Source organism: Lonchura striata, chromosome 2 (genome assembly GCF_046129695.1).
Source record: "Lonchura striata isolate bLonStr1 chromosome 2, bLonStr1.mat, whole genome shotgun sequence".
NCBI lineage: Eukaryota > Metazoa > Chordata > Aves > Passeriformes > Estrildidae > Lonchura > Lonchura striata.
The window spans coordinates 41,759,129-41,782,264 of NC_134604.1; the positions used below are offsets into that span (position 1 = coordinate 41,759,129).

At 36.4% G+C, this 23,136-nt stretch overlaps 1 protein-coding gene across 3 annotated transcripts in view; it reads left to right on the forward strand.

Moving 5' to 3' along the window:
• ARHGAP42 (Rho GTPase activating protein 42) overlaps positions 1-23,136 on the forward strand; it is a 139,135-nt gene that overhangs the window by 58,890 nt on the left and 57,109 nt on the right. For all 3 annotated transcript variants that reach the window (XM_021529328.2, XM_077781342.1, XM_021529329.2), the window contains exon 4: positions 16,124-16,195. In XM_021529328.2, coding sequence (XP_021385003.2) covers positions 16,124-16,195 — 72 coding nt within the window. The remainder of the gene's footprint in view (positions 1-16,123; positions 16,196-23,136) is intronic.

Genomic DNA, 23,136 nt, shown 5'->3' on the forward strand with positions numbered 1-23,136 from the left:
TTTATTTCACAGCAGCTGTGCAATAGAATGCAAAGTGATTCCTAATAGTAACAGATCGTAGACCTATTAACCCCACTTGTGCAGTTAGTGGCATTGACCCGTGAAAACCTACAGTGTCTGTGAAGGTGCAAATTATTTTTCATACTGGAAGGCAGCACATGATGATCACAAATATTGCAGGGCCAGCTGTAAACCAGCACAACTTCGCCTGGCTGCTTGAATTCTCACCTTCACTAAGAGGCAGCAGACAGGTTGTGACTGCTTACACAATTGCTTAGTCTCCATAGCCACCAGTTAGCCACAGCTAAGACATTTTTAGTTCCCACTGAAGTGATTGCATTGATTGCTAAAAGAGTAAGTATAATATACTTACTTAAGTCTTAAATACTTAAGACCCCTTTCAGTTTGAACTGTTCAGCTTCTCAAATTCTCACTCTGATTTGAAACTTTCTTTGTCTGGGAAGTGTGGATGCTGCTTACATCATCTAACTAAGAAGAGACAGTCATCTGACAGGAAGAATTTAGGCTGAATGTCAGGAAAACCTCACGATGAGCTGCATTGTGAAATACTTTGCCAAAGAAAATAGTCTTTGCCAAGGAAATGTCTAAGGCACAAACTGAGATTAGGCCAAGTGTTGGAATATGTGATGTAGAAACAGAGTAAGTATTTTATATTGCTCAGTGACCATGCATCCCTCTTAGCCTGGAGCATGGTTAATCAGATTGTCATTAAGTATCTTTCAGTAAATTATTTCAAAGGTGCCCATCATGGTAATGGCTAGGAGTATGCTGTATTTCTCAAAAAGACTCCCACACTCTTTTTTGAGGTAGGGATTTCGGGGAAAATGGGGAACAGGCAGAAGTTGGACAACATCTAACAAATCAGCTTTTCCAGTTGAATTTGAGAATAACATTCTCACCCATGATATTTGTCCCAAGAGCAATTTGTGTGAGGCTCTAAATAGGTTGATTTCAGTATTTAGGAACCTAAATTTCTATGGAGGGGTCTGTAGCTGGCCATTTTTATTGCTTGTTTGTTTGAAGAAAATTAGAGCCACATTATCAAATATAACCATTTCTGGCAATTTGAAAAAATTTTCATACTCTCTGACAGATTCTAAAGTATGAAAAATTTAAAAGAAAATCCTAGCTGCAGTAAACATTCCTGCCAACATTTTGGCTTCCATGTTGGGTTAGCCATTTGCTTATTTTTATGTCTCACTGCTAAACTTTTATTTTGTTTATTTATTTGTTTCAAACTTTAAATTTTGAGGTGTGTGTTCTTACTTCAGACTCAGAAGTTGTTGCTTATGACATCCAGGCAAACTCTTGATCTCTTAAGAAGTGTGTCACTAATGAACAGCTTGTCTGTCTGCTTTAATATGTCCAGCTTTCGACTAGGAAGAAGAAACCTACACTCTTACTCTCTGTTTTTTTAAGGAAAGACTATTTAAAGGCAGTTTAAGGAATTCTGACAAATGAAGCTTTTCAAAATAAATGTTGTGATGAGTCTGGCAGCTCAACATCCCTTTAGGAATAATGTGCACTAATTAAATAACATTGGATTTACTTTTCATGGCAAGTTAGAAAGTTCTTACTTTGATTAGTGAAATGTTTATTTATTCTTTTATTGATTCCAACTTTCCCTCCACATCCTAATGGACCTCACAAGGAGGCCTGTTCAGGGCACATTCACTCTGCTCTGGAGAGGTTTTGTTGACATCTGCACAGTGAGGGAAACAGTCCTGGCTGCAAAATTTACAGATCAGGATTTGGAAAAGCAAAGAAACAAAATAATAAACATAAGGAAAAGATTTGGGGTAACTGCTAAGAAGTCTACAGCCAGACTAAAAATGTCTTGGAAAGTTTAAAAAAAGCTTTTTGTAAAGTAAAGCTTATTTGCTAGGATTTATCTTAATCAGATAATTTCTGTAAATGCTAATGCATTGAACAAAAAAGTTAAAAAAGCCACACAACTTTCCACAAAAGCAGAGATTTCTTCACTTCTGCACTTCTTAAGCAGAAGAATTTGCCCTATAGAAAAAGATTTTGTTTTGTATTGTTTACTCATTTTTCATAGGAAAAAATGTTCCATGTGATAAATGTTTAAGAAGGTAAGGATACTTGTAATATCCTAAAATATCTACTTTTTACAGAGTACTCAATAGAATAACTTACTATTAAAAATGTTGTGAAATGTGGTATGCTTAAATTCTGAACCAGTTTATTTCTTAATTAGTTCTGTGCTCCAATTATGCAGTTTCCTGTGTTTATGTAGCCATTTCCCACTTGATAATATGTAATGTAAACGTTCAAGCTGAGAAATTTTTTTGTTTGTTTGGACAGCCATAAAGGGGCATAAAACCAGAAAAATTTTCTTCTGCTGCCTGTGAAACTACATTCTCAAGCTCCTTTCCTTTCAGTATGATTTGAACTCTCAGCCTAGTCAAGAGACATGCACTGTTTGTATTAATGGTAATGATAAAAAGATAAATGCCCAGACTTGCAGGTGTGGTGGTGTTTGTGGTTGCTTTATCTTTTACAGTTTTTGCTGAGTTACAGTCTAGGGAGAAAGCTGTAAAAAAAAAATGGTATGTCTTACTGGATGATTAGCTATCTACCATGACCATATCCACTGCTGATTAATGTCTTCTAAATATTTTCAGGGGGGGTGCTAAAGAAAAAAGGGGTAAAAAAACACAGCTGTTGTTTTGGTTTGTTTTTGTGTGTTTTTGTTTGCTTGTTCTTGGTTGATTGGTTAATTGGTTGATTTTGGGGTTTTTTCACTTTCATTTATCACCAGGCAGGTTTTTTTCCTCCAAAAGGAGGAAACCTGTAGCTTCAGTCATCTTTGTAATTGTACATATATCAGAAAAAGTTAAATGCATTCTTTAACATTTTATAAATTGTTCCTGTCTATGTAGAAAATAATTTTGCTGTTGTAACTAAACAAGTCTAAGAGACAGGAGAGGCTGTGAGTGAGAGGAGGCAGAAGGGGCACATAACAGTTTCCAGCTCAAGTTAGTGCCAGTAGCAACAGAAACCCCGCTGAGCTCTTGCCCACTGAAGGAAAAACAGGAATATGGAACACAGAGAAATCAAGTCTTTGAAGTGTGTCCTTGTACAATGAAAGAGTAGGTGGCATGCATGGTCTTTGTTATGTGAAAGGATTTTGAGAGAAATGAAAGCACTGCCATATCCTGAAAAGAAATAAAAGCACAGGAGGAGATACAAAAATGGAGCCAAGGTACAGTGAATTTATCCTTATATATTATCTTTTAGTGGGATTTTACAATAAATTGCAAGGTATAAAGCTCAGTTGGGTCTTTCCCCTTTCCCTTTTAACTTACTGGCCACTGCTTTCTCTAAATCCATTAAGAACTCCGGTAGGGGCAAGATGTGAATATTTTTTCACATAAACGAAAAATACTAGAACACATGCTTTGATGTACAATGCTTCTGCATTTGAATTTTACCTTACAGTGGTCAATGCATGTAGTGTATGGGTACTCATAAACAACCAGGTTCTCTGTAGCATCTATGCACTGCAGGAGCTCTTTTGGGAAGTTGCTATGTGTCATTGTCCTTGGTTCCTGCTCAGGAAAATGTATTTGGTGATGGCTAATATATATGTCAGTATGCATTAGAGTAAGTCAGTCTTAAACCCACACGTCAAGGAAGTGAATGAAGAAGAACCAGTTGATGCCTTTTGTCTTCTAATTTCTGAACACACTGAAGATGAGGCACTTCTTACGACATTGTATTAGGACTTTTATTGTCAATACCTAGAACAGGAATTTTACAAAATATGTCCATGTGAGAGTTTACTAGTGGATCAATACATCTTAGAGTCTCATTGTAAATGTATGTTTCCTTCAGATTGGCCAAGTTTTTTTCTGTTTTCAAGTGATCTCTTTATTCTGTGTATTAAATGTAACAGTACTGGGGTCCCTCCTCCCAGTAGATCAAATTTAAACATCTTGCCCTTCAAGTTTTTGACGCTGACTCTTTGTAGTTGAGCTGAAGGAGTGATGGCAAGTCCTTTAGTAGGCACTACTCAGGTACATTTGGTATTTTCATAATGAATTCAGGTGTCCCAGTTTTGATATTAGTTTTGAATGCTAGGAATCTTGAATTCTGCTTTTTGCCTTTAGTATACAGAGGGAACTATGTTATTTACAAGAAGGATAGCTCATGCTGTATGAACCCTCTAGCTGTTAAAGATTACTAAATCATGGAGCTAGGACTGTAGCTTGTCGTGTTTGTTCAAAACTAGTGTTTAGAACTGTGCTATAATGAAAATTTCGTAAAATTGATCAAGGTACTCTATTTTAGATGTGCAGCTGTGGCCTGAAAACATGAATTAAAGATAGCTTAATAAAGGTAATGTTATAGGAATTTAGTTTACAATTCTGTTGATCCATAAGTTGCTTGAGATAGGTCATTCTTTGTTTTCAGATTGGTTCAGTGGTGCTATCAATAGTAAAACTTAAATAATTTATGCTGTCACTAAGGTAATCCTCTCAATACCTGCTGAGTTTTCTGAGCAGCCCTGAATAATTCTGATCCTTTCCTGCACATAACAACTGCATTTAAGAATCACCATCACCTTAAATTTTGCTCAGAAGCTAACAGTGTAAAAAGGATTTGAGCATTAATACTCATTGCATAATTCTGTCAGCTTTCACATAATATCTCCCAGAGCACATTGCAGAGCCTTACTAGAAGTTGAGAAGGTCTGAATAGTTACTGTGAGCTCCGCATATGGTAGAGAAGGGCATCCTAAGCTTCACTATCAGGATGATACATGCATGGACATTACAAGTTTATTCTTCTGTTGCTATTGAAGTACCAGGGAGCAGCAGCTGACACAGTAGGACCAGCAGACTGGGACTGGCTTGTACAGCTACTGCTAGCAAAGTTCTTTTCCTTGCATGCACTTCAGCAAAGCAAATTTCAAGCAGCATTTCCCTCTAAACTTTTATTGCTAATGAGGGCCCTTTATTCAAATCCATTTCTTGGCAAGGCACATTGTGAGAGGAATGAAGTCAATTTTGTTAAAAGTTACTGTGGGAGGGCAGGAGCACTATTGTTAAATCCATGTCTGGACAATTCCCTTGGTATCATTCTTTGCATCTTAATTTCCCCATGAAGCCTAATTTACAACATGCCAGTATTTGCATCTTTATTCAGTACTTGTAATACTTGATACAGAGTTTGATATTTGGAATAGAGTTTTGACACATGAGAAGAGCTCTGGAATTACTTTTATTATTTTATTCAGGCTCGCAAAGGGAAGGATAAGAGTTAAAATTTAAAATCAGTGATTTTTGTGTGATATTAATGTTTAAATTTTTACCCTTACCACTTCAACTACATTATAAAGAATAACTTTTCTGATTTTATTGGGCCCCTTTTGTACACAGATGTTTCTTCTGGGGACTATCCAATGTTCAAACAAACCCAGGACTCCTTTGCCATTTCATGTGGTGTGTGTGGGAGATGACAGACAACTTATATGCTTGCTCTGAATGCTTTAAAATCTAAGACCTGATTTCCTTCAATTTAACACATGCAACTAGTGTGTGTTTATTAATGGTCATAAAACTAGCCAAGCCCTTTAATAATTCAACTGGATTTTTTTTGTCTTGATACTGACCCCTGGCATTAAATTTCTTGAGATTATTATTAAATACTAGCACACTCTCCTTTTTATTTCTCTTATCAGCTGCTCTTATTCATTTGTCCATTTCCATGTTTATCTTCTGAATACTTTGTGTTGCCTTTCCAGAAGTCTGTTGACATTTACATTGGTATAATTTGTAGATCATAGCATCTAAAAGTATTTCTGCAATTTTTTCTTTAATATTTTATTTTAAAAGGTGCTATAATTTTTTGTATGATTATTTCATAAAAAATAATAAATTTTAAGGGTCTTGTAAGAATTTAAAGACATTTTTGAAGGTTACCATCACATGGTTTTCCTATTGTAATCTAAGTTTATAAAAACCTGTTAAATATGATGGTAGCAGGAAAAGATCCAGTTTGGTCTTATTTGGGTCAAATAATTGAGGTATTTAACTTGTTTCTACATTCACCTACCTAAAGAAAATTAAATATAGCAGTCTTTTGGGATTTGAAGTAAAATAAAGAATTACAAGAAAAGAGAATATCTGAGTTTTTCCATGGAGCATATATGTGGAACATGACTGTTTTCAGTAATCCATGTTTTCTTAAGCCTTTGTTTTGTGCATTTTGAAGATGTAAACCAGAATTAACATAAAGGTATTTGTAGCAACTTCACTTCAGCAATTCCCAGTGCTTGAAAGACATCTAATATCCTCTTCAAACAAATCTGCTTTCTGTAGGCAGGTGACTTTGTACTATATGCTGTAAATAATTTTTAAGGCTTTCCATAAAATGTATTAGACGTCTCATTGCCTCTATGTGTTATCAGAGGCAGTTTTTTCACTGGGCATGTGACAGTTTGTAGCCTCTTACTTTACTCCTACTTGGAGTGATTGATAATACAGATCTACTGCACTTTCTTAACTCAGCAGGAAAATTTGAGCATGAGCTTTTAAAATGTAAAGTACATTTGGTTTGCCAAACCAAACCATCTAGTGGAAGATAAATGCAATATCTGTCCACATACAAATGGTAGGAATTGAGTAGCATCTTCTTGATGCTGTTTAAAGTCACGCTTGAAGTATTTGTGGTCCAACAATGCCCAAGAATCTTGTGTTTATGACTGAAACAGATTAGCATACAAACATTAAAACTTAACTGCTGTAAAATAACAACAGTTCTGGGAGTTTAAATATAATGATATTTTCTCTTCATAAGGCAGGAAAGATGCATTAAGCTTACTGCAAATTCTCAAATGGGAAATTTAAAACAGATGGAATGAATATTTAGCTTTTCCCTCCAGAGAAATCACAGACAATGAATACATTACGTGAACAAGATAATTAAAAGGAAGTAGCATTAAAAAGAAGTATTAAATGAATGTGTTGATAATATACTTTATCTAAACATGCCAAACACCATTTTTGCATCTTTAAAAACTTTTAATGTATGGAAATCTTGTTTCAACCTTTACTTTCTTTTACCTGCAATGGTAAGTTCAGTCATAGATAACATACCTTATTATGCAAAACAAGAACTATTGAGATGCATTTGAAAATTGCTGCTGTAAATTCATGGTGCAAGTATTCTCATCTAAGTTCATTTTTACCCTTCCTTACATGTCTTGCTGCTCACTAAGCAATATCTACAAAGTACAGTCTTGCAGTCAGTGAGAATTGTTTCTTATGGTTGCTGTTCATGAAGAGATGAACAAACCACTAAGAAAAAAATAATTGTAAGATGCTTGAAGTCATTTATAAGACATGCTGCATCTTGTATAGCTCTGTTAAATATTTGTTCCCTTGGGAATTTCTGGTGTGCTTCTATAAGATATTGCCAGTGGGTAGCATAAGATGGTTCTGGAGCAGCGCTGAGTAACTAGAGTCAGATGGTAGGAACTTTTGGTTTCTGATGATCCAATTTTTTCTGTTGGTTTCCATGCTCAGCTTCAGTGAGCTCCCTGTGTGAGCCCTGTCTTGATCAGACACTAATTAGCTGCCACATTCCAAAGTCAACTGGTGAATCTGGCATCTTAATACCCATGAATGGCAGAAAGTGTGAGTAGTGGAGGCAACATGCTGCCAGGGGATGGAGGGCAGAATGGTTATTTCTGAGGCTGAATGACATTCTCTCTAAAGAGAAGTGATATGCAATGACCAATTTGGGTTTTGACAGGAAAGAAATAGCGTAGATCAGGTAGGAAGTTTTGATTACATACCTGTTCCAGCACTGCACATGTAATCAGTTGGTGATAAATGTAATAACTATGCTAGGAATTAATTCAATAAAAGGAAATCAGGAGGCATAAAAATACTACTTCATGTTGGGATTAGACTAAGCCATATTTTGTATTACCTAATATAATAAACTCTAACTCATGTGATCCCTATTTAGCATGATAGTGTTAAAATTTGACTTTTTTTCTTTTAACTCTGAGGCAAGTAATTTGTTACACTATTTCATTGGTTGCAGTGCTTTGTTAATTTATTCTTCTATTTGGGAGTATGGCTACACTGGTAGTTCATGTGATTCGTTACATTAGAAGTGCCGTGTAACTTTGTAAGTGTAACTTTAGACTGTGAAAGTAACCTTTACTGAATCCTGTAATGTCTATAATATTTTTGCTGTCTTTGTTGAATCCAGCTGCTTTCTGCTGAATAAAAATCAAGTCTTGCCCAGTCACAGATTTCTTTGGGTTATCACAGAAAACTTTAAAGGGGTTTGCAATATCTCTGAGGGAAAGCAGACTTCAAGCCCAGTGGCCCAGATGTTCATTTGCTTTCTTTTGGAAACATCGAAATACTGTAAGCCTTTATACATCCACATGGAATTATCTTTATGTAAGCAGGTTAGCAAACTTGAGTTTAATTGCAGACAACCTCACGATTTCATTATGTGATATATCTTATCTGAATATATCAGATAAGGTATATATATGTCCGTATGCACAGAGACTGTCACTCTGATGCTGAGTGACTGACTTAATTGCCCGGCTAAGTCCTTGAGCCTCTTTGTGTTGGTGATGTTACTGAGGTGATAATGTCCTCTGTCAGGTCTTGCTGTTGGCAGTGCATGGATTGATTTAGTAGGGGATACTTGAAGTTCCAGATTCTGTGTGATAACTGTTACTTAAACTCAAAAATATGTTTTCTCTTTGTCTAGTTTCTTAATGCCAATCCTTAGAGTTAATACTTCTCTGCTCCTTGGCCCTAAAGCAAGTTAATGAGTGTTAGCATAGCATGGTCTTAAAGACCTAGGCTTTCAGGGTCATTCATAAGGCTTGGCTTCCTGGGAGAAAGAAGGGAACTTCTGCTCCACAGCCATTGCAGACACAAAGAATATTGGTGCCTCCTTCCAAGAGAATCAAGTTTTTATGAAAGGTTGTATGCACCTTGGGATCTCTGAATGCTAAAGTACCATATATATTGTTTTTTGCCTTAAAGATTGAGCTAGTACAAAAAAGGTAAATGCATGAGGGTGATTGGGCTGTATTTGGTAGTTACTTGCTATGTTGTACCTTCTTCTAAGGTAGCAGAGGTCATCATAACCCTGTTTAGGAATGTGTGGAAACAGCCCAGAAAGCATATGCCTTAACTTTGAGACTGCTGGAGTCATAAAGTTAATGAAATGTGGCTTATACAAACACTTAATTCATGTGCTGATGTAATGAAAGCATTTTAAACTTATTCTTTTTAATTACATACTGTCCTTAGTAGGATAGTGGGTAGTTGAAAAATAGCAAAGAAAAAAGCAGATAGTACAATGGAGTATTTCTAAAATAATGTTGACTCACTTGTTCCTGCCAATATATTGCTTACAAATGGTAACTATTTTCTTCCTTGACTGATACTTGCAAGGAATAGAGGAAACTACCAAATGGGACAAAGAGAGAGCCTGAGAGGATCTCCTGATATTTGATATTCTCCCCAATTTACAAGACAAAGTTGCATCTGGTTAATGATCACAAAAATAGTCACAGAACTCACTAATACTTTCAAATCTAGTTTGTCCACTTACCCATTGATTAGATGTTCTGATAGAAAAATGTATCAGGAATCCTTCATTTACCAAGACCTCTACTGAGTAATTGCAAAGTCAAGATGCACAAGACCCTGAAGATTGGGTCAGCTGGTCAGAGCTTGGTGCTGATACCACCAAGATTGTGGGTTCAGTCCCTGGATGGACCATTCTGTTAAGATTTGGACTTCGTGATCCTTGTGGCTCCTTTTGGACTCAGAATATCAGTGATGTAAAATTATGTTTGCAATGTTAAATTTAAAATATTATATCTACATATTTTTTCTATGTATATTTACACCACATAATGTGTACTTTTTAGAATATCAATGTTACGTTTAAAAAGCAGATGGTAGATCTGAGTCAGATTCTTTATGAAGACTGACTTTTTTGAAGGTCGGCTGGTTTTTTATCTGCTTGGTCTGTAATTAGCCAAAAGGAAAAAGCTCCTGAGTACACCCAACATCTGAAATTCTTCAGTTGTTCTTCAAATGAGTTCTGTTCTTCCTTGAATATTTTGCGAGGACTCCATAAGGAGACTGGCCTTTCTTTCTGTGCTAAAGGCAGCCTTTGTGTATATTTTCGTGTGTAGTTTTTTATTATATTAACAAACAATCACTTCAGGTTTGACAGTATAGTAATGTATTTTTAAACATAAGATATGCAATATAGAAAATTGAAGTTAACTTGAAAACATTGAGAAAAAACCTGATCTAGTGGAAAGCATTGCTGCCCATGACAGGGGGTAGAACCTGATGATCTTTAACCCAAACCATTTTTTGATTCATATGTATAACTACTCCCAGCCTTGACTAGTATGTGATTTATAAGCATCCCCTCGTGGCAATATATTAATACGACTTGATACAGCTTTAGGTTTTTTGGTAAGAAGCTGAAAGTTGCATTACATATTGTACATGGAAGTGTCCAGCCTATACAATTAATTGTCTGTAGTTAAAAATTAGTAGTCTTCTCAACTTCCTTTAACATCAGCTTTACTTTAAATAAGTAGAAGTGGCAGTGATGTTTTTAGGAAATTAACATAAGCTTAGATATTGTTTGATGTCATCTTTTCTTTTAGTTTTTGTAAAGGTGAAAGATATTAAGATAAACTTCAAGTATATTATTTGTTTTTAAGTATGTGATTTCTCTCTGTAGAGTTTTCTGTACAAAGCTGTAAAAATATTTGTCTTGCTAAGGTCAAGTAGTTACGGGCATTGAAATTCACAATATTAACTTTGTGTAATATTTACACTTTTTAACTTCTAAAATAGAAACGATGCACTTAAATACATGACCAGTGTTTTATCTTGGCATGTTTATATTCTTTATAACATTCAATTTGATACATGAGTTATACAAAAGCCTACTTGTCTGTATTTGTTCTCAACTTCTGTATTTGAAGTTGTATTGATTAAGAGCTGCTAATACAGGCCTCAGACTGAAAGGAGAAGTATTTTGATCAGATGTTAGGAATTGTTAGGAATTGGAGGAAAGATTTAAATTTAAATGATGTCTTTTTGTCTAGCAGAGAAATATTTTTCTGAATTAGAAATGCATTACTCTGCATATAATACTTTTGAGATTTATTGGCCCCCTTGAATGAATTTGTGTTTTCTAAAAGTCTTATACTAACATGAAAAAAGTTAATATTTTTCAACATTCAGAATTTTCAAGCCATTCAGTATTTCAGGGAAATGAGTTCTATTTACTGTGTGCTAGTAAGGTCATTCTGTGTTGCCATGAAAAGTAGGCATAGCCGATTTTGGAACAAAAAAATGTTTTTTCAAGATACACTATATAAACACAAAAGTTTTTTGTAGTTAAATTTTTTTGTTATCATTCAGGTAAGTTTAATATAATTCTGTTACTGCAAATGTTCCTCACTTAAATTGTTGCTGTCTTCTTCTGACAATTGGTAAATCTGTTAACTTAGTTCTTTCTTAGTTCTTAGGACTTACATAGTCCTTATCCTTACAAATGAAAATACAAAGCTCAAAAGGTATTGACTGTCCTTGTACTGCAGTTCAGCCCTGTAGACACTAAGGTGAAGATAAAATCCTATAAAACAAATCAGGGCTTAAAATTTCTGTGTCTGTGCTGTTAGTACTTTATTAGCAACTGTGTCAGTATCTTTTAGGTAAATTTCTGTTTATATCCACTGATTCTACCAAAGCAGAATTACAGATTGCCTTGGGTTGGAAGGGACTTTAAAGGTCATCCAACTCCAACTCTCTACCGTGGGCAGGGACACCTTCCACTAGACCAAGCTGCTCAAAGCCCCATCCAACCTGCCCTTGAACACTTCCAGGAATGGGACATCCACAACTTCTCTGGGCAACCTGTGCCAGTGCATCAACACCTTCCCAATAAAGCATTTCTTTCTAATATATAATCTAAACCTTCCCTCTTTCCATTTAAATCTATTTACCCTTTCTCACTTGAAGTAAAAGAAGATGAATGCTGCATGTACAGGCTGTATATCATTAACTTTCCTAAATTCAGAAAAACCAGAAAACTAATTAGAAAACTCATTCAAAACATTAATGTTGACTTGAATTTAAGAAAATCTAGAAATGGAGATGTTCAGATATGTTTGCAAGAAATTTGTTCTTCCCTTTCTAACACTGAATAATAATTATGATTCTGTTAATGGTCTTCATTCTAATGATTGAAAGTTTTATTAAAAAAATAAAAGTTTAAAAAATTGCTAGCCCAAAATGTTTTCCATGTAAAGATGTGGAGTTTCTCTGTGATCTGCAAAAACTACAGTTTAATCTCAGTATTAGTGCAGAAATTCAATTTCATAGCTAACTCCTGTAGGGAAAGAGGGTAGATTGGAAAAGTAGGTGATCATGAATCAGAAAAGACAACTTAAGTGGCTTCATCATGTTGTCTTAAAGACTGTCATGGTGTATTGAAATGTTGCAGTTATGCAAACAATGACCAACCTCATAAGTTGTCCAAACTGCCTTAGAAAATTTTTGAATTTTTAAATGCTTCTTTTACAAATATATTTTAAAACTTCTGGGTGGTTTTAGTGGTACTTATTTCAATGGTGCTTTTATCACAAGTAGATTTAACTAGAAGTAAGTGGAATTATATATACTAAAGATATAAATCTGAATAAGCTTTAGTTTAGAAAAATCTGTTTCTTTATTACTGTATCTAATATAGCTCTCTCAAATGTCAAAGTAATATTCTTGTATTATGTCTGCTAATACTTGTCTAGCATCCTAATTAAAAAAAGACTGATGAACTGTCATTAAATTAAAATTGTGTTCTTCTTTTTCTTTTCTTTTTCTGAAGAAAGACCATTGCTTTTGCCAAACAAGAGAAACAATCACGTAATTTGATTGACTGCCACATATTAACCATGCTGAGCACTGGAACTGTGTAACATTCAATAACTATTAGATCAACAAAATGTAACTTCTCTAAAGGTGTGACTAATCTGAATAAGCATGGAAGGGTAAGATCCATATTTTAGACACAACATGGATTTCTGAAGTTGCTGTTTACAAAAACTGTTACAGTCTTTTTGACATTGTTTGCCTGTTCCCAATGTCCCTCATTTCAACCTAGCATAATAACTGAGTAGGAGAGGGATTATCATCTTGGCAGGAAAAAACATACTCTGTTAGGACCACACAGTGAAAATTTCAGATTATCTAAAGCAATCAGATTTCCATAGAAATGTTGTGGGAGTATTGGATTGCTACTTTAAAGGGCACGCAGAAGAGTTGGGGGTTGGGGAGGGAGTGTGGGGGATTTATAACCCTTAAGAAACAGTGAGGTAGTTGCAGTGATACTAATTGACAAAGAAATGAAATTAATAAGTGAATATGTCAGGCAAAAGTTCTTCTTTCTCTATAATTTTCAGTTTCCAAAACCTAGGCTCAATGTGGTGGAAATTGATGGAAGTCTTTACACATTGGAGCATTCTGCATCTTGTAATAGTGGCTGTTGAAATGCATCTGCTGGGATTTTCTGAGGTCCTTTGCTGCATATTCTCGCTCTCCAAAGCCAAAGTCTATTTCTTGCCTAGATCCTAATTTTGCTGGAAGATTAATTGTCACAACAGGGCTCTTGCCAGTGGAATCTTTCAGCCCAGGGATGAACTTGCAGTGTGTTCTGTTGATGTGACTTAGCAGATCTATTCAAAGGCCCAGACCTCATCTAGATGAAAGCCTAGCAATGCATGCTGTCCATTCCCACTTCATGTATAACTATGGGAGTATAACACTGTGGTTCAGTCCAGCAAAGCCACTTGCTTCTCAGACAAATTCTCTCAGTTCCATATGCTTCCTATGTCTATGTTCTTCCATGGTGTTTGAAACAGGGATCTCTTTTTCCAAGATACTTCCTTTGCTTTGCAACAGCTTTGAGCGAAATGAGTGGGAGTTGTGTTTTAGTCACTTTAATGCTGCCAAGGGGATGATATATGCAGCGAGGTCTCCTGGTGTGGCATGGAGGCTTCATGAGCATGGTAGTATTGAGTCAAGGGAGGGCCATTCAGCTCCACATGGGGCTAGTTTGACTAGCAGCAATAATACTTAATACTACTTAATGATATGTATCTGTCTCCCTTAAATTGAACTGTGACATATTTAGCAATGAATCTAAAAGGCAGAGAAAAACTTCATTTGGGACATGAAAAAAAAAAAAAATCGCATCCACACTTCCATACCAGTGACTCCAGCAATCATTTGTGGTTTCTGTGTGTGTTGTTAAAAGCCATGTATATTCTCTGGAAGCTATCAAAACTTCCAGCTGCTGCTTCCAGGCATATGCACTGAAATGTTGCTTGGTAGTAGGCAAGTCATTTAAGTTTTGCACTGCTGTTAATCTGCTTTAGTGATCCTTGGGATTGAAATTATCTTTTGCTAAGTGCAAGCTCTTTGCCTTGTAAAAGGTGTTGAGTCCAGTTAGATTGCTGGATGATGGCTAAAAATCTATATATTACTGGGAAGTATCCACTTGGAGAGTAAGGTAGTATTGTAGTCTGGTCCAGTGGAACTGATGGAAGTTGTTGAATGCAATGAAAACATTGCTCCTTATCCTCTGTGCCTGATTTTTGTTTTTAAATGTAGCACATTTTGATCATGGTATATTACTGAGCACTCCAGTGTTGCCATTGCAGTCTTGAACTTCACTTCATAAGAGTGTCAAAGAGAGCCTCAGCTTCTCCTAGAACTTTACCCTTCTAAGAGATGTGGTGATTCTGTGGTCTTCTGGATTGTAATGTTAGGTTTGGGAAGAAAGAAAGTGTGTTTGTATTCCAATGGGTTTATTCTATACGGTTTTTATTACAGTGTTTTGGGAAGTTTTTGTGCTCAACTGACAATGTAACTTATCAATTACTGTTATGGAAGAACCACAAGAACTGTATTCATTCACATTTGGCTTAGGTACATGTTAGCTTTGCCCAGACCTAAACCTGCCAAAGCCCAAATTATGAGTGCTGGTAAAGACTGTCCTGGCGAGGATTAAAAAAGTTATTTGTGCAGAAAGCCCAGAGTTTTGTCTGCAGTCAGTATAATAGAATATTGTAATGTGTTTTATTGTACTTTATTGCAGATATGTTGACAGGTATTAGTTTCTCTGATTTTCATCAGCAAAGGCAATTTAATTGGTTATTCTTGCTGCCTCTAAAAGGCATATGGGGAAATTATGCTTCCTTTTCTTGGAGAGTGGCATGATGGCTTGGCTGCCATTTGTATTCTGCTGCTTGTGTGTTTCCAGTCCCAAATGACTACAAACTGCTTTCAGTGATTGCTGCTGGGAATGGGTTTCAGGGAGGAGTTCCCAGGACTGGATTTACACTAAATAAACAGAGGCCAGAGGAGAAAACTGCATTTCATTAAGAACTCTGGTTTAGGTTAAAGGGATAAAAATAGCTGCAGGACATTTCAAATTAGTTTAAAAACTAGAAAAGTGAAGGAACCCAATCTAGATTATTTATTTTAAGTGCCCACTTATCTTTTTGGAGTTCTCTGCCTCACTGTCTTCTGCTCAGTGTACCTAGGTCTGTAATTCAAAGGGATAGGTGAAAAGATTCAGCTGTCAAAATTTCAGATTCCATAAACACAGACTTTTTAGTCAGTGCTGTCAGTATTCATGTGTTCGTCTTCTTTGTTTTGCCAAAATATATTCCTGAAAGTCTTCATTTTCTATTCTGGTTTTAGGCAAGATGCAAGAAATGGAAGTAAAGTACCAGAAAACCTTCTGCATATTGGAGAGAAAATTACTGCATCTTCCATTAAAATTACTTTAGTTATTCATAAAAAATGTTCCATAATAGACTAGTGTACATGTGTGTTGTCTGCTTTGTGTAAAGAAAACAGAATTACTTGCCTTCTGCTCTTACCAGTTTCAGACATGCATTTTTCAGTCTTGCAATTGTCAGGATTACAGTGACTCCACTTTCTGCAAATACTCTGTATTAAGAAGATATCCTTTATGTTTAACATTGCAGATCCAGAATGCTAATGATGTGCTAATAGCACCGCTGGAGAAGTTTCGAAAAGAGCAAATAGGAGCAGCAAAAGTAAGTGGCTGGGGTTGTTTTTCATTTCGTGTTTATTTGAGTTTATCAGTGTGTTTTGAAGGCTGGACTGGAAACAAGCATTTTGTATTCAAACAGACTTGATACCATCCTCATTAATATGTTAGTAAATTATACTGAATACTTTGCTGCAGAGGAGGAGACAATTCAGAAATGGATCTTAAAGACTGATAATATGCATAGAAGACAGCTCTTGCTACTGTTGCACATTCCTACATCTAGCATTGTGTTCATCTTCTGATGTCTGCATTTACATTATGCTGCATCTTGGGTTAACCCAGACCCACAGGGAGGATTCAAACAGCTGCTATGAGTTCCTCAAGCAGACATTCTATAAAGACAGAAGACAGTTTCAGCATAATCTCTGCCTCTGCTTTCCCTCTCCTCTTTACATGGCTGATGCAGTGCAATGGTTCATGTTTATTTTGCCAGAGTATTCATCTTAATATTCTTCAGGGATTTTCCCATGGTGGAAGTGCTCCAGTTGGTAATTTTATCTGGTTCTTTGGTGTTAAGTGTTATATCTGTGTGAGAGAGACAATGCAGGTTGTCTATACCAGAGTTCACTATTCAGCTCAGGAAATCAGATGGATTGGGGAGAAGTATGTTGGAATTAACTGTTAGTCTAAAAGAGCTGTTTTCAGTCTGATCTTGAGTTTTTGAGTGGCTGTCAGTGTCTGCTTTCATTACAGTTTCTGGGCTATGCATGGAGGCTGTGGTAGTCAATTAGAGGTTATGGTTCTTCTGTCTGCATAAATACACTAGTTTTGAAGGATTTTGCCTCTTATATTAGTGCTCATAAAAATTTCTGGGAAACATTCCATTTGTCGAGGTTAAATGAGTACAAAAAAAAGCTCTCTGATGTTGCAGGTGAAGTTCTGCTTGTGCTGTACTCAGAGAAACTCAGAAGAACAGAGCTATTGGAAAGAGACACCAAAGGTTTATACTTCTTGTACTGCTATTCTGAATGTGTAGCAAACACATGGGGCTACTTCCGCAAAGGAACTAAGTAGATGTTTGTGAAGAATGTGTACTGTGAACTTGAGGTCAGATTTCTCTGAAGTGGGTGTTCTTTACCCTTTCACTTGATATGCTTTTGTGTACAACTACATTCTTCTCTTGTCCCACCCCTATGCTGCTGTGAGATGCAGGACTGGGAGTTTATTTACCATGCTGCATGAATCAGAATTTAATCCCATCACAAAATTATTTTTAGTTTTCAGTAGGTTTTAATAGTGTTATCCAGTTCTTTGTAGTACTGTTTCATTTTGTATTCTCATCGTTTAAGGGATATTATTCTTCAGAGCACCATATTTGAAAGCTCAACCCACCATACTGCTGACTGTCTTGCTGCATGACAGAGACAATCCATAGCTGGTTCATAGGACTCTCTGCAGAACTCTCTACAACACTCAGGTTTCCTTTGAATAAATATATCACTCAGTAGATGTCAACACATGCAGAATGATATAATTGAAGATGACTCCTTTGGTTTTTGTATCATCAAGAATATTAAAGGCAGGGCACTACAGGACAGGTTGAGTCCTCTCTGGTATATCACAATGGCTGGCTTCTTTTCCATATCTCTTTCATGTAAAATATGGGCATCTGCTCCTCTTAGAGTTGTTTTGACTTTTCTGTGGTCATACTACACTGTACAGAATGAGTTCAGGAGGGAGCCTGGCTCAGGTAACTCTTATTCCAGCGTCTAATGCACTTTATTAGACAGTGCTGTGTGTTTTGAAAAGTCCAGGGTACTTGGCTTGCTGCATGGATACCCTAAAGAGAGTTCTCCCAGGTCACTGTTTTATAAAATGTCAAACAAACATATTTTCTAGCACTGCACATGGAGCTCAACTGCCAAACTCAGAAATGAGAGATTCAGAAAGCTGTCATAGTCAAGTGTGATACATTTGCCTTTGAATTGATTTTATCAGTGGAAACAATTACAGTTAGCCTTTAACTAAATGGTATCAACATAAACAAGTCAGAGCTTAATTACATTCACTATTGTTTTTCTAGTAATTACAAAATAGCAATGTATGATCTAGGAATAATGAGACCCATATGAAGTAGAGTAGAAAATTGGGATTTGTGAAACCCATTATTGGTAAAGTGGAAAACATGGTCAGATTGTTTATCCCTACTTCTGTTCACTAGGATCAGCCCTTGAGCATTTATGAGCTCTTATAAATATATAATGAGTTGAGCTTGCTGGTTATTTATCTGCAGTTAATGAAGGTTTGCACAAAGATTTGGCCCTTTGAACTCCTCTGGGATGATCTGTGCTGATAGTCAAACAAAAGATATAGGTGTTTTCTGGTTTTTATTTTAGCAGCAAGTTTCACAAAAGACTGAGAATGTTACTTTTTTATTTGGGGTGTTTTCTAGACACATTGGTTGAGTGGACCATACCAGGTTCACAGCAGGTGTGAGCTTTTTTTTTTCCTGTAGTGTTAGTCTACAACCATGTATAGAGCAGTATTCATATCAAACCCAAACTTGCTTCTATTTCTCTGTCATCCCTCTCCTGCTCAAACCCCCAAAACATTTCTGTGTACATATTGCTCCCTGAAGAGAAACCGGAGATGTCCCAGCTGACTGGAAGCTGGTGAAAGTTGTCCCAGTTTTCAAGAAGTGCAAGAAGGAGGACCCTAGAAAACATAGGCCTGGTAGTGCGACTTCAGTGCCTGGTAGAGTTATAGAGAAGATTATTATGGGAGGTATTGAAAAACACCTGAAAGACAATGCATTCATTAGTGACAGCCAGCATGGCTTCATGAGGGGAAAGTCCTGCTTTTATTTCCTTTAATGACAAGCTAACCTACCTAGCTGATCAAGAGAAGCCAGCTGGTATAATCTTTCCATGCTGTCACAGGATCCTTCTGGACAAAATGTCCAGCATTCAGCTAAATAAACACATAATGCTGTGGGTGAGAATTGGCTCACAAGTCAGGCACAAAGGGTTTTAATGAGTGGGGTCGCATCATACTAGTGGCCTGTCACTAGTGGTGTTCCACAGGGTTCCATCCTCTGCCCTGTGCTCTTCAACATCTTCATAAATTTCTTGGACACAGGACTGGAAGGGATACTGAGCAAGTTTGCAGGTGATGCAAAACTGGGAGCAGCTGGTGGCTCTCTCAAAGAGAGGGAGACCGTGCAAAGAGGCCTTGATTAGAGGACTGTGCAGTCACCAATCAGATGAAATTCAACAAGTGCTCTGCACTAGGGTGGCCTCATCTCCAGTGCTGGGGACAGTTCTGGGTGCCACAGTATTAGACACGAAGCTATTAGAAAGTGTCCATAGGAGAGCTGTGAAGGTGGTGAAGGGTCTGGAGAGGAAGCTATCCAAGCAGAAACTGAGATCACTTTCTCTGTTCAGCCTGGAGAAGAGGAAATTGGCCCAGGGCAGTGGTCACAGCACCAGCCTGACAGAGTTCAAGAAGCATTGACAGCGCTCTCGGGCACATGGTGTGACTCTTGAGGATGGTCTTGCGCAGGGCCAGGAGTTGGACTTGATCCTTTTGGGTGCCTTCCAGCGTAGCATATTCTGCTGATTTTGTGATTCTGTGGATGGTGCAAACTCCGCAGGATAGCTGATAGTAATGACACATTTCTAGAGCTGTCACTTCACAATTAATTTGCATCATAATATCTTATGGACAAACGTTTAAAGAGATTGGGTATAGAAGCAGGAGATTAGTATGCCTTTAGCCTTAGCAATTTCAGCAGTTAACTAGAGATCCAAGCAGTTGAGTGTTGGACTCTGTCTTCTAATTGGACTTTGACATCATAAATTTTAGTACCCTGTTAACTTGTGCTTCCAAATTTTGTGGAAGAAAAATATTATTAGATAGTTGTGTTACCAATACACAAAACAAGAAATTATATTAGGGACTACTCTCAGATTTTGCTGGAGGTGAAAATTATGTGAGAGAGTACTAAAAAGTGATTTCTGGGATTTTTTTTCTTTCTAAAACACCAGATAAAATTCAGTTGCAGATAAATACAAGCAAAGCCCACCCTCCCAAGGGAAAAAAAGAGGAAAAGTTAGAGAGTATGAGAATCACTATTTTATTTTAGTCATAAATGCTTTCACAAGATTTTTTCCTACCATAATGAATAGCCTATAGATGTTTTTAATATAGAGAATGAGAATATTTTTTTTCAAAACTATAATGAGTTTAGGTAAAAATATGGTCACAGAAATCAAAAAGAATATGGAGGATAAAATATATCCTGTTAATGTTACAAAGTATATTTTAAGTACAAGGACAGTATAAACTCAGAGTACAAAGTTCAAGTGTTTTTGGAATATCACAAGAATAATATTAAAGACCAATTGTTCACATGCACTTCAAAAACCTGAAGGTACCCAACAAATTTAAGAAATATTCCCCATGAAACATTAGTGTTTGTAATCTAACCAGCAATATACAAATCTACATCACTCGCTCTTCTTAATTTATACTACTTGCTCTTCTGTTTTTATTGCACATATTTCAGTTATTCCTTTTCTGTACACACTCAGTTTAAATAAAGCTGAGTTCTCTCCAGAGACTACACAAACCCAGCTTTGCATTGGACAGCCTGTTGATTTACTCCATCTGAGTTTAAAAAAATGACCTCTCTAATTATTGTAGCAAGGCGAGCAGAAGCCGGTGAGGTAACTGGGAAAGGATTCCAAGCACGAAGCCTTTTGCCTTATTTGGTCAATGTGGTTTGCAAGGCCCCAGCTGGTAATTCTGGTGAGCTCATTGTGTGATGTGTTATGGACAATAAAGCCAAACCTTCCTCTTTCTTTTTATCCATTGAATACAATATTTACCAATATTTGTTCCGATATTCATTGACCTTTAATACAACTTAAATCAGATCAAAGACAACAGAAGCAATTTTGGTTTTAAGACTTAAAAGGAGAGTTTTGTTTCATCCTTACAATTCCATCTCTTTGTTTCATAAAATAATTGATTATGTCCAGGAGGGTTAGTTTTTATCATTATTTAATTTCATTTATTTATTCAAAGCAGTGAATTCCTTTCTACTTGGGAAACAAATCCATATTCACTGCTGGGATTAATTTTCCCACATCTTTGCTCATACTTATCTTCACATGTAGGCATGCAGGAGGTAGCATGTTCTCTCTGTGTTTAATTTGGATTGTCTGGAAATTGAAGAGCGTGAAACAAACAAAACCTCTCATTTTTTAAGGTCTATCAGAAGGCTGTCAAAGCAGAATTTCAGATACGTATCTAAGATGGCTAGAAATACTAGAATGCCCTATTTGGTGAACCAGTTTCCTCAGTATCTGATCAAATCATAGCACTTGTTGTCCTTTAACTGAGAAAAATGTACCTGCTTGCTGTACCTACTACTTGCTGTAGTAGGTACGGTAGCAGGTGTTTCATTACAAGTGGTGTCTGTCACTCAAGGTGTTTGGTATTTGCAGCCTAGATTTGGTGTGTATTAATGTAAGTTTGAACTGCGGAAGGAGAGGGCCAGGAGAAGGAAGCACAAAGAGAGGAGAGACAAGGGGAATTATTGATGGCCAAATTTTTGGACTTAAAATGCTAGAGTTTCTCAAAACCAGTTACTACTGGTAACCTGATATCTTTTTTGATAATTTATTCTGTAGGCAAGGAAATACAGGGGATCAAAATTATTTCTATTTCAACCAGACTTTTATAACACTTTACATGAGTCACTGTAATGTAGTTTAGATGGGGCTTAGTATGAGAAACCCAGTCTGTCAGAGGAACTAGCTCATGGGAAAAGGGCAGGGAGTTTTGTTTATGGGAGGGACTGTCTGGTTAGACCAAAGTCACCAGTGAAAGATCCCATGGGGCAATTTTAGATCAGTCTGTTGTTTTATTTTTGGTAATGACCAGGTAAAAAAAAATCTGGTGGTATTGCTATAGGTTGCTGAGATAGCAGAGGAGGGCTGGAGGACTTGGAATAAAGTGTAAGATTAAATAATTGAGCATGAGGAACTGAGGCTACTCAATGTTCATGAGACAGCTGTATACCAAAAAGTCGGCTGTACTGATAAATAACACATGGCAATCTCTTTAGGTTCTATAGGTTTATAGGCATCTATGTCTGGTAGATAGTGAAGTAAAAACTCTCTCTAGCTTTTCGTTTACTTAAATAAATATTCAAGTTTTCATTTACTTAAATAAATACTCAAGTTTTGGTGAAAGTTGTGAATTGCACTAGTAAATACATTTCATTTCAAGATTTTGGTCCTAGAACATTTTAAATGGAGAAATAATCCCATATAGGTTGTCTAATCTGATATTTTACTTAAACTAGCATTATCAAATGCAAGAAATGAGAAATCAGAACTTGCCTTTAATGAAAACGTATAATACAAAATTATTTTTAAAATAGATCAAATGCATTTTCCCTTATTTATTCAAATAAATGTAGGGAAATATCAAGCAATGAAAGACCTATTTTTGCCATAAACAAAATAATTGCAATGCCAATATGATTAACCATTGCTTTGTCTATACTTGTGTATGGGAAATATTTGGGAAGTTTCAAAAACAGTGGTGAAGAGCCCTGTATGCATACATTTAATCTAAGAAAGTCTTACTTTCTCCTGTGCAGAGCCAAACTATTAAACTGGAAGACAACACTGGCTGAGCCCCTTGACGGAGAGTCTTTTTGAAGTGACTGGTCTTCTTGGGGCAGCCCATGCAAATGAAACAAAATTATTTTCTCATTGCAGTTTGCTTCAATTACTGTTTCATTCAAAGTTGATAAACTTTTAGGAAATTAACAGAAAAACAAACAAAAAAAAGACAACAATCCTAAAAGCTTGTTTCACTTTTATTGTATTCTTTTAAAAGAGGAGAGTGAAAACACAAATCTCATAACTAAAAGATTGTGGACACAGTGATTACAAACTGTTGGTTCAG